This window comes from Cucurbita pepo, chromosome 6, assembly GCF_057944985.1.
Source record: "Cucurbita pepo subsp. pepo isolate OVF chromosome 6, ASM5794498v1, whole genome shotgun sequence".
NCBI lineage: Eukaryota > Viridiplantae > Streptophyta > Magnoliopsida > Cucurbitales > Cucurbitaceae > Cucurbita > Cucurbita pepo.
Genome location: NC_141803.1, coordinates 1,704,167 through 1,716,500, shown reverse-complemented (window position 1 = coordinate 1,716,500; position 12,334 = coordinate 1,704,167). Strand labels below are relative to the sequence as shown.

At 38.3% G+C, this 12,334-nt stretch overlaps 3 protein-coding genes across 3 annotated transcripts; 2 read left to right on the top strand and 1 right to left on the bottom strand.

Moving 5' to 3' along the window:
- The first annotated feature begins 854 nt into the window (after window positions 1-854).
- Window positions 855-4,403, top strand: LOC111797022 (transmembrane 9 superfamily member 8). Its single transcript, XM_023679871.2, has 7 exons — window positions 855-1,057; window positions 1,805-1,969; window positions 2,060-2,169; window positions 2,271-2,376; window positions 2,463-2,575; window positions 2,685-2,838; window positions 3,061-4,403. Exons 1-7 carry the CDS (start codon window positions 938-940, stop codon window positions 4,216-4,218), a joined length of 1,926 nt encoding a protein of 641 aa, XP_023535639.1. The 5' UTR covers window positions 855-937; the 3' UTR covers window positions 4,219-4,403.
- Window positions 4,404-5,152: 749 nt separating this feature from the next.
- LOC111796525 (uncharacterized) lies at window positions 5,153-7,051 on the bottom strand. The gene is made up of 6 exons (XM_023679183.2): window positions 6,585-7,051; window positions 6,445-6,500; window positions 6,305-6,359; window positions 6,127-6,207; window positions 5,789-6,037; window positions 5,153-5,571 (listed from the first exon to the last, which is right to left on the bottom strand). Exons 1-5 carry the CDS (start codon window positions 6,790-6,792, stop codon window positions 5,805-5,807), a joined length of 633 nt encoding a protein of 210 aa, XP_023534951.2. The 5' UTR covers window positions 6,793-7,051; the 3' UTR covers window positions 5,153-5,571; window positions 5,789-5,804.
- A 515-nt stretch (window positions 7,052-7,566) lies between these two features.
- Window positions 7,567-11,818, top strand: PGR3 (proton gradient regulation 3). The gene has a single exon (XM_023680651.2). The coding sequence runs from the start codon at window positions 7,909-7,911 to the stop codon at window positions 11,251-11,253; it is 3,345 nt and encodes a 1,114-aa protein (XP_023536419.2). The 5' UTR covers window positions 7,567-7,908; the 3' UTR covers window positions 11,254-11,818.
- The last annotated feature ends 516 nt before the right edge of the window (window positions 11,819-12,334 follow it).

Sequence of the window (12,334 nt, the reverse complement as noted above, 5' to 3'; positions counted from 1 at the left end):
CGTGATTGAACTAAACTCAAATTACAACACTCTGTTTATAATTTAATTGGATAAAAATAAAATTTTATAAACAATTTTTTAAAATATTTACAAAATAATAATTTTCATAATAATAAACAAGATCGACGCTTGTGTTCCTAAAAAACTAGGAACAAGAAACGTGAAACCATAAATAAAAACATTCTTAAAAAAATCGACAGGTCATTAAAATTTTAAAATATTTATTTTACATACTTAATTTGATGGTTAAATTTTTTTTTCTTTCAAAAGTTCAAAATAATTAATTATTTTAGATATTACTATTTATTTTACCACATAATATTTATTTCTCAATATATTTAAAAAATGCTTATATTCCACGACAACCGGTTACATATATAAGAATTCGTTCAAGACCAATCTAAAAATAAATGGTGAAAAATAAAATAAAATAAAAAAAGACTAATAAAACTTAACAACCAATCTACGCTTAAACCGAAAAAGAAAAGTGTAATTTTGAAGGTTTTTGCACGTGTTTCTAAAATTATTTACTGAATTTTTCTTGGAATAATATTTTTAATTAAGTGTTTTGACAGATTATTAGCCGGGAAAACTCGGATGCTAATCACGCAATCTCCACACCAAAAATTCAATGGATTTAAATACTACCAATTTTCATTAAATAAAAAAAAAAAAAAAAGCAAAAAGGAAATTGTACGGTCGAGATTGTTTCTGAATGATGACGTGACAAGATCAGGTCGTATTGGTAAAACGTCACCGTAACAATCACGAAAGGATGGGAGGTAGTAATCTGGTGTACTGCCACTATCTGATTGATTTTGCACTCTATTTTCTTCCTTTCCCATTTCCCTCATATGTACAGGCAGAGATTAAATCCTCCCCTCTTGGATCTATTGCGTCTTCGTTCCCTTCTCTCCCATTTCTTCTGTCCTTCGCTATGGCGACTCCGAGATCTCCATCGATCCGGAACTTCTTCATTGCTGCTGTTCTCTTGTTCTTGATTCATGGAGTTAACTCTTTCTACCTTCCTGGTGTTGCCCCCGAGGACTTCGAGAAGGTTAGTTGTCGCGAATACGCTTGTTTGTGACTTGTTTGTGTTCATTGTTTGCATTGTTGTGGTTTTTCTGGATTGGAGGGTGTAATTGCTGCTTGATCCGTGTTGTATCGTCGGATCCGTGCTTGATGTTGGGAGCTGCTGGAATTACGCGGGTAGTGTGTGGAATGTGATGAGTGTGGTGGAATCTAGATCTGGAAATCTCGTTTTGTTGTTTGTTGTTATTTGTAGTTTTTGCATCGTGGTAGATCACCTCAATCTTGAGCGGGAATTGTTTGTGTGGAAATTTTGAGTGCATCGTACCAAAATGCAAGTGTCATGTGATGTAGAATATTTATGTTACGGATTAGAGGACGCTTACTCCTAGATTCAACTATTGTTTTGAAAAATTGTATGAATCGTAGGGAATACGAAGCATTCTTAGTGGCGAGTCATCTCTTTGTTTTTATCAAATGTGGTGTGGGGTATGGTGAGGGTGTAAGTCAGCTGGGACTATTGATTCTAGATGCTCTTTGAAGGGATGAAGACACTGCATTTTCACTCTCATTCTTATGTCGTATATAATGTTTACATATTATGTTGGATTTTGCTATTGTTTTGCTTGAGTTGTAAAAATATTTCAAAATACGCTGGAACGTTTTTCGATCTCAGTGAGAATAGAATCTCGTGTGTGCGAGTGGCATAATACCTTCGTCATAGTGCGTTTCTGATCTAAGAGATCATTGTGGTATTTTTCATGTTTGGATGCAGGGAGATGAATTGAAAGTGAAAGTAAACAAACTGACATCAATCAAGACTCAGCTCCCTTACTCGTATTATTCACTCCCATTTAGTCGTCCAGAAAAGATTCTGGACAGCGCAGAGAACCTGGGTGAAGTTCTTCGAGGTGACAGAATTGAAAATTCCCCCTATGTGGTGAGTTACGATTTACCTGAGCATAGGAAACTTCCCTTCTGTTTGCCATAGTTAAGTTCTTGACCCTATTGGATTTGGAACTTTTTGCAGTTTAAAATGCGGGAGCCTCAGATGTGTAGTATTGTTGGTCGGATTAAACTCGATGCTAAAGAAGCAAAGGAGTTCAAAGAGAAGATCAATGATGAATATCGGGTCAACATGTACGACATTTCTCTCAGGGGAATAAAAGCATATTATTGTCTTCTGTTGTTTATTGATCGCTTTGGGGTTTCACATCTTGAATCTGCCGTTTATGTGACAGGATCCTGGATAACCTTCCCCTGGTTTTTCCCATTCAAAGGCAGGACCAAGAGTCACCTGTTTACCAAATGGGTTATCATGTTGGGCTTAAAGGCCAATATACAGCGGCAAGTTCTTTATTTTGTCATCAGCAAATTGATGTTCATATTTATTACACAAAATTGATTGTAATTTATTTTCTGATTTTGTACAGAGCAAAGATGAGAAGTACTTTATCCATAACCATCTAGCATTTACAGTCAGATATCATAAAGACATGCAAACTGATTCTGCAAGAATCGTGGGATTTGAGGTCAAACCATACAGGTTATTACTCCATCCATTCTACTCGAGCATCAAGCTTTTGATTTTCCAGGTTTAGTAGTAGTTTGTAATGCAACCTGCTTACGGTGTTTTGTTGCTTTGTTGCGTTCAGTGTCAAGCATGAATACGAAGGGAACTGGAACGATAAGAATACTCGGCTCACAACCTGCGACCCCCATGCAAAACACATGGTTGTTAATTCCAACTCACCGCAGGAGGTTGAGGAGGGAAAGGAGATCATATTTACTTATGATGTTGAATTTCAGGTGCGCTTGCAGATCTTTTAGTGCTATAACCTTTATTAGCCGCTTTCTGTCGCTAGGTACACGTAATTCATTTTGAGGGACCAGAACACCCATTGAATTAGATTTTTATTTTCTCACTGCCATGTCCTTTTCTCATCTATAGGATGTCAAGGATATTTAGGCTAAACTTACTAGGCCATGAACTCATGTCTAGATTTACGGGCTACTTTTTATTTCCTTCAGGAGAGTGAAGTGAAGTGGGCTTCTAGATGGGATGCGTATCTTTTGATGAGCGACGATCAAATCCATTGGTTCTCAATCGTCAATTCATTGATGATTGTTCTTTTCCTGTCCGGCATGGTTGCAATGATTATGCTCCGTACATTATACCGTGATATTTCGAAATACAACGAGCTTGAAACCCTGGAAGAAGCACAGGAAGAGACGGGGTGGAAGCTTGTTCATGGGGATGTTTTTAGGCCTCCTAAGAATTCAGATCTACTATGCGTGTACGTTGGAACGGGAGTTCAGTTCTTGGGAATGGTTGTTGTAACAATGATGTTCGCCATCCTTGGGTTCCTCTCCCCTTCAAACAGAGGTGGACTTATGACGGCCATGCTCTTGCTCTGGGTCTTCATGGGTCTTTTTGCTGGTTTTGCCTCAGCTCGTCTGTACAAAATGTTCAAGGGTACAGAGTGGAAGAAGATTGCCCTGAATACCGCAGTCATCTTCCCTGCGACCATATTCGCTCTGTTCTTCGTTTTAAATGCCTTGATTTGGGGCCAAAAATCATCCGGAGCTGTGCCCTTTGGAACAATGTTTGCTCTAGTCTTTTTATGGTTCGGAATCTCGGTCCCCCTTGTCTTTGTGGGCAGCTATGTCGGGTTCAGGAAGCCAGCCATTGAAGATCCAGTGAAGACAAACAAGATCCCCAGGCAGATCCCAGAGCAAGCTTGGTACATGCACCCAGCCTTCTCAGTTCTTATCGGGGGAATCCTCCCCTTTGGAGCCGTTTTCATTGAACTCTTCTTCATCCTTACCTCAATTTGGCTAAATCAGTTCTACTACATTTTCGGCTTCCTCTTCTTGGTCTTCATTATCCTCCTCATCACTTGCGCTGAAATCACCATCGTGCTCTGCTACTTCCAGTTGTGCAGCGAAGATTACTTATGGTGGTGGAGATCTTACTTGACCTCAGGCTCATCTGCCCTCTACCTCTTCCTCTATTCCGCCTTCTACTTCTTCACAAAGCTTGAAATCACGAAGCTGGTATCTGGAATATTGTACTTTGGATATATGCTGATCGTCTCGTACGCATTCTTTGTGCTTACCGGTACCATTGGCTTCTATGCGTGCTTTTGGTTCACAAGGCTCATCTACTCATCAGTGAAGATCGATTAATGAACTCGAACCAGATCGTTGTCGACCATTATTTTGCTCCATTTACTTTTGCAGGATGCTGAAATTATATTCTTCTAAGATTTTAAAATTGAAGTATTACTATGATGCCTTCAAATGTAGTTGCCTGTTGTACTCAATTTTGAATGATGACAATTCTGTTGCTATAGCCAGATCATTTGTTCTCAGGACTTCTGTTATCTACCTTGTTATCTACCTTCATATTGACAAAGGATTTTCCATCTTTTGAAAGAAAACGCGTGTAGATCTTTTTTCTTCTTCTTCTTTGTCAGATTCTTCTTTAGAATGAATAAACGTTATCAATAGAACCTCATTTTCTTTCTTTCCTTTTTTGATCTGGAAGACATCTTCTATATGCTTTGACTTCCACATTTTTGTATCAAGTTTGTAAATGAAGGACACGGGTTGGGTGATCTGAACCAAGGCATGGGACTAGAAGTCTTCAGGTTCTGCGACATTCTAGCAACGATGGCTCCGACCAAGAGACCAGCGATGGTCATGGTGACGATGCTGTAGGGGATTCAATAAGTTTTGCAATGTTTTGAACGCCTAAACCGTCGTGCTGTTTTCAAACTTGAGAGTATTGGTGGTTGTCTTTGGAAAAGACAGGAAGCTGCAATACTTGTCATATCTCCAGTAAAGAACATACGAAGGCTAAAAACCATACTTCGAGCTCGGGTCTGAACTTGATTATGGGGCGAAATGTTGTTGTGAGCTGCAAAAGAAACAGAGATTTCTGGTATTTCTCTAGCCTCATCTCCCACCAAGTCCCTGCTCCGGTGGTGGCAGCTCTGTTAGCCCCGAGCTCTGTTGTAGTCTCATCCGGTCGTAGCTCAATGGTAGCTTGGTAGTTGATCAAAACAACAAATTTAACAGAGCTCATAAATAAACACAGAACAAGATTCTCGTAGGTAGGTTATCACAACGATCATACTATTATTAATTTATGGCAAAAAGGCAAATCAAAGTAACAAGATGATCACTGATATACAGATAAAAAAAAATCTAAAAAGTCAGCTACCAAAGTAGGCTAGATCATGTCTTGTTCATATGATCCCACTAGTTCAAAAAAAACAAAATTTGGGGTGGAAACAACCAGCAAAAACAGCCCATGAGAGAGAGAGAGTAGAGTGCCAAAATCCCAACCAGGTCCTGTCCTAATAGCAACTAGCTCATGATGGGGCTGAAACTCCCAATGCATATATATATAAAGACTTCTAAAGTAAAGGGAAAACAATTTAATGCTCCAAGGAGACCCAAATCCAACCTCAAAATGGACCAATTCTTCAAGAGTTGGGATAATTAAGAGCACAAGTGAATCTGGCTTTCATACTCCTGGAAGATGTAAAGGTGAGGAAGTGTTAAAACATGAAGGAAAGTTTATACTTCCATGGAGTGAACAAAAATCATTCAGTCAAAACTTTGGTGCAAGAATGAGCAATAGAACTAAAATGGCAAAATTTATTAAGAACATCAAAATTATTCAAATGGAAAAGCATGTGATTATTAAGAAAGGACGCCAAAATTAGACATAAATGTGATAAACAGGTACCAAAGTGGACGAGAATTCAGCCCTCCTGCAGTTCATCATCTGAAGCAACCCCACATAATGGTCCTTGCAAACCTCCATTACTATCACCAAGAAGCTCCCGCGCTGCTTTCTCAAGAAATTCCTTAGCAGCAATTTGAACAGATTGTTTTTCAGAAGACTGATACTTCCTCTTCTTTTGTAAGTTCCTCTCTAATTGCTGCATTTTTGGCCCCTTCCCCCTACTAATATCCCTCATACTCTGCTTTTGATCTGAAAGTATTGAAATATTTCCTTGATCAAAGGGAATCAAGCACAGAAATCCCCTCCCCAACACAAAAAAGCAAACAAATTCAGCTAACCTTGGGTTAGATCGGGTAGAGAATGTTCAATGAAGCGAGTAGCTGCTTGATAGTTCAAGGTAGTGGAACGCTTCAATGGTTCTTCATGAACAAATTTGAATGCAAAATCATGAACAAATTTGAATGCAAAATTATCAATCTAACATGAAAGGACGTATGAACAACAAAGAAACAATACCTTTACTCAAGCCTATGAACCGTTCTAGTTTGTCTTGATACAAGCTTAATCTCTCCTACATGCATAACAAGAACATAAGAACGATTTTTTTAAAAACAATGGAAGAATAATCACCAGATTCAAGGAATGAGGATAATTACAAGCTCTGTGTTGATAGGATGATCATCGGGGTGAACTCCGCTACACCTCACCTTCACTGCAAAACACCAAATCAAACAAAGATTTCGCCTCCATAATCCAAAATAAAAGAGAGAAAAAATCAAGAACTCTCGTATTTTACATGCGAAGAGAGTGGTAGTGACTCTAGCAAGCAAAAGCATAGACTGAGCTCGTTGGAGAGGCTGCATTTGGGCAAGGACTTCCGGCTCGGCGATAGACAGGAGGGAAATCAGGTGCGTTTGGACTTGTTCTACATTTTCCAATGTCGTCTTCACTGAATCCATCACTTTCTCGGGCACCACGGCGGAATCTCGAACACCTCCCTCCATATTTGCCCCCAATTTTGAACTCCGTCTCTATCACGAGCACTCACAGAAACCGAAGAGACGAGATTCAAATCCTTAAAAAGGAGACGATTTGGGATGGCGACGGCGGAGGGGAGCTCGGACCGCCGTCGTTGAATTGTGGAGGGGAAAGTGAACGGGTAGGGCTTTTGGGTTACAACTGGAGGAGGTTTATGGCGGCAGTTTGGTTCGATGCACCGCCGATCTCCATGTGGAGATTTTTCTGTTTTTTCGTTCAATTATTTGGAAAAAAAAAAAGAAGGTTAAATTATACAAAATAAAAATGTACTTTCATATTCTTAATTCGTTCAATTATTCAAAAGATTTTATTTGTTTAATTATTCTTGTATCTTTTTCACATTTTTTTTTTCCAAATTTACAAATATATTTTACAAAAAAAAAAAAAAAAAAAAATTATTATTAGAAAATGTTAAATTAATTAAAATAAACATTGATTTTTTTTCTCTGTCTAAAAAATATTTTAAATTTCAAAAATTTTAACAATACCACACTTTCAAAAAAAAAAAAACATTGTATTGTTTTTTAATTTTTTTCTTAAAAATGATTGGTTTTGACGGCATTTATAAAATTAAAGGTAATTATATATATTTATTTATTTATGGAAAGTTTTTTTTTTTAATTTTTTTAAAAATATGTGAGAGTATTATTAAAAATTTTGAATCTTTGAAAATATATATTTTTTAAGATAAAATGCAAAATTATTAATTTAGGTGGATTTTCCAATTTAGGTTCGGAGGGCAGCAGACCAAAAAAAAAAAAATCATCCATTCCCGAAGAAATGAAAAACCATGGCCATAGGCTTCGCACAAATACAAAATATCCAAAAGCGCCAAACCGCAGAGGAGTTGCATATCTCAGGAGCCCATTGAGGCTTGCAGTTTCCGACTTTTATCTAAATTCTTTCGGAACTCATCTCCAATCCAGCCGGAAAATGCTATTCTGAAGGCTTTAAGGTAATGTAAATGTAATTTACTTGGTTAACTTTCTGGAGAGTGAGGTTCCTCAACCATCCAATCATCCAATATCTGAATCCTTTCGGAACTCAGCTTCTTCATTCATGTTGTTGATTGAAATGTTCTGATGTCACTTGTAATCGTTAGCTCTTTGAGTATGTCCAGCACTTGTTGCAATGGTGCTTTTAGTAATTGTCAGATATACGCTTCTAGTTGTAGTGGATCATCGAGAGGATTGATATCGGAAAATCTGGGGGATTTTCGAACTGCGACTTTGTCTATGGCGAATTGGAAGAAGCACAGGAAGAAGCGGAAGAATGTTTGCCGGTTTGCGTTGCAAAATCCGGAGGAAGCGACGGTGGCGGTAAAAGAGAAGACGAAAATTCCAGTGTCCGAAGAGGAAATTCTTCGGGCTTTGAAATCGATGACGGATACTACGCGTGCTCTTTCTTATTTTTACTCTGTACCTGATTCTCCTTGTGTTCAGCATACCACTGAGACGTGCAATTTCATGCTTGAATTCTTAAGAGTTCATGAGAAGGTGGAGGATATGGCTGCTGTTTTTGAATTTATGCAGAAGAAAATTATTAGGAGGGATTTGAGCACTTATTTGACTATCTTTAAAGCTCTTTCCATCAGAGGTGGGCTTCGGCAGGTGACGATTGCGCTAAAGAAGATGAGAAAAGCTGGATTTGTCTTGAATGCATATTCATACAACGGATTGATCCATTTGTTGATTCAATCAGGATTCTGTAGTGAGGCCTTGGAAGTTTATAGAAGAATGGTTTCAGAAGGGCTTAAACCGAGCCTGAAGACGTATTCGGCACTTATGGTTGCGTTGGGAAAGAAGAGGGACTCGGAAACGGTAATGGTTCTGTTGAAAGAGATGGAAAGTTTGGGATTGAGACCAAATGTTTACACTTACACAATATGCATTAGAGTACTAGGAAGGGCTGGGAAAATCGACGAGGCGTATGAGATATTTAGGAGAATGGACGAGGAAGGTTGTGGACCCGACCTTGTTACGTATACCGTCCTCATCGACGCTCTTTGTAATGCAGGACGGTTGGAAAGTGCCAAGGAGTTGTTTGTGAAGATGAAAGCTAATGGTCACAAACCTGATCAAGTAATCTACATTACTTTGTTAGATAAGTTCAATGATTTTGGAGATTTGGACACTGTCAAAGAATTTTGGGGTCAGATGGAAGCTGATGGATATATGCCCGATGTCGTTACCTTCACTATTCTCGTTGACACCTTATGCAAAGCCAGAGACTTCGACGAGGCGTTCGCTACCTTTGATGTCATGAGAAAGCAAGGCATCTTGCCAAATCTTCATACTTATAACACACTTATTTGTGGACTTCTAAAGGCAGGTAGAATTGAGGATGCACTAAAGCTTTTAGATACCATGGAATCCTTAGGTGTTCAGCCGACTGCTTATACGTACGTTATTTTTATCGACTATTTCGGAAAGTCCGGAGATACTGGCAAAGCTGTTGAGACCTTTGAGAAGATGAAAGCTAGAGGAATCGTTCCAAACATTGTAGCGTGCAATGCATCGTTGTATAGCCTTGCTGAATCGGGGAGGTTGAGAGAAGCAAAAAACATGTTCAATGGGCTAAGAGAGAATGGTCTTGCTCCAGATTCAGTGACCTATAACATGATGATGAAGTGCTACAGCAAAGTAGGACAAGTAGACGACGCCGTGAATTTACTTTTCGAGATGATAAAAAATGGATGTGAACCTGATGTGATTGTGGTTAACTCTTTGATCGATTCGCTTTACAAGGCGGGACGAGTTGATGAAGCATGGAAAATGTTCGACAGAATGAAGGACATGAAGCTTTCTCCAACAGTTGTGACGTATAATACGTTACTCTCTGGATTAGGGAAAGAGGGTCGAGTCCAGAAAGCCATTGAATTATTCGAAAGTATGATTAAGCAAAGGTGTTCTCCGAACACGATATCGTTTAACACGCTCCTGGATTGCTTTTGCAAAAACGACGAGATTGAATTGGCTTTGGAAATGTTTTCTAAAATGACAGAAATGGACTGTAAACCTGATGTCTTGACTTACAACACTGTTATTTATGGGCTGATCAAAGAAAACAGAGTAAATTATGCATTCTGGTTCTTCCACCAGTTGAAGAAATCGATGTACCCCGATCATGTCACAATATGTACCCTCCTTCCCGGTATCGTGAAGAGCGGGCGGATAGGGGATGCTATAAAGATTGCAAAGGATTTCATCAACCAGGTCCAGTTTCGTGTAAATAGATCCTTTTGGGAAGATTTAATGGGAGGTACTTTAGTTGAAGCTGAGATAGATAAAGCCATTATATTTGCTGAAGAATTGGTATTGAATGGGATTTGCAGGGAAGACTCATTCTTGATACCTCTAATTAGAGTTTTGTGTAAGCAAAAGAGAGCACTTTATGCTTATCAAATATTCGAGAACTTTACGACGAATCTCGAAATCAAACCGACAGTGGCATCATATAATTGTTTGATAGGTGAGCTTCTTGAAGTTCATTGCACCGATAAGGCCTGGGATCTGTTTCAGGATATGAAGAACGCCGCCTGTGCTCCTGATACTTTTACCTACAACATGTTGCTCGATGTTCATGGAAAGTCGGGGAAGATCGCCGAACTTTTTGAACTGTACAATGAGATGGTTTCGAGGAAATGCAAGCCGAACGTCATAACTTACAACATCGTCATCTCCAGCCTTGCAAAATCTAATAACTTGGATAAAGCTTTAGATTTTTATTATGATCTTGTTAGTAGTGATTTCTGCCCCACTCCTTGTACGTACGGCCCTCTGCTCGATGGACTAGCAAAAGCGGGGCGCTTAGAGGAAGCGATGCAGCTCTTCGAAGAGATGCCGGACTATGGATGCAAGCCAAACTGTGCAATATTCAACATTCTGATAAATGGATATGGGAAAACAGGTGACATAGAAATCGCTCATCAGTTGTTTAAAAGGATGGTGAAGGAGGGTATAAGGCCAGACTTGAAGTCATACACCATTCTGGTAGAATGCCTTTGCCTTGCTGGAAGAGTAGATGAAGCCTTATACTATTTCGAGGAGCTGAAATCAACCGGTCTTGATCCCGACTTTATCGCTTATAATCGTATAATAAACGGTCTAGGAAAATCGCAGAGGATGGAGGAAGCGCTCGCTTTATACAGCGAAATGCGAGAGAGAGGCATTGTTCCTGACCTGCACACATATAATGCAATGTTGCTTTATCTTGGGCTTGCTGGAATGGTGGAAGAAGCCGAGAGGATGTATGAAGAGCTTCAACTTGCAGGGCTAGAACCAGATGTCTTTACTTATAATGCTCTCATTCGAGGGTACAGCGTGTCGGGGAACCCCGAGCATGCTTATACGGTCTACAAGAACATGATGGTCGATGGCTGCAACCCCAACGACGGTACGTACGCACAGCTCCCTAATCCATCTTGAAATATCATGCATACTATTGAGAGTACAAATTGTACATATTTGAAGAGGGTTCTTTAAGATTCAGGAATACAAGTGATGGCACTTATCTGTTTTCTTGCCCATTTTGGTTGCTTCAAAGTCTGGCTTTTTAGAGCAGACCTTGATAAGTGACTATTGGAGAACATTATTTCTGACATAAACTATAGCATATATATATATATATCGTAACATCATAAACTGTATAAATCTTTAACTATTATATTAGTTTATACAAATGTTCCCTCTCGTAAGCAAAAAGAAGGGAAGGGGAAAATGTACAACTTAGAGGAAATCAATCGTACCAAAAGCACCTTAGCATGATCCTGGAAATTACATGGGAGCTACAAGTATTTGGCAGTTGTAGTAGTTTAAATTCAATAAAGGAGTGAAAATTCCACAAAGGAGTGTCCAAATGACCCGAGAACTCGACCAAACTTGAACTACCCAACTCAAACTATAAATGTTAGGTTGAGTTCGACTTTTTTTTTTTTTTTTTTTTTTTTTTTTTTTTTTTTTTTTTTTTTTTTTTTTTTTTTTTTTTTTTTCAGTTTGAATTAGATTAAAATTTTAGAAATTGAATATTCAGGTTAGTTTGCACAAGTTTACTTTTCTTTTTTGTCGAGTGAATCCAACAAACTCGAAATTAAGGTTGAACTCATAAATATTAGAATGTTTGTTTGAACTTTACATGATTTAGTAATTACTACAACATATAAGTGGGATGGGTATGATTGTTTAAAACTCTATTCGGGATTTGTGATTCACCAACACAACCAACTTTAAATTTCAAGTTTGTCCAAAAAATTTCTTCCTACACCAACCGTCAATGTCAGCAGATCTGAACTTATGTTATAAACATGCAAGTCTAGTGTATCACATATTCATATCATTATCTCTTACAAAATCATGCTTTTTTTCTTAAATAGTTTTAAGAGTATAGTTATAGACATTGGGCTAATTAACAGCAGTTTTAAGATATTTTCGAAAATATTATAACAAAACAGAGACTAAATTAAGAACAAATTAAAATCCAACACAAATTACATAAACTAAAATGATAATC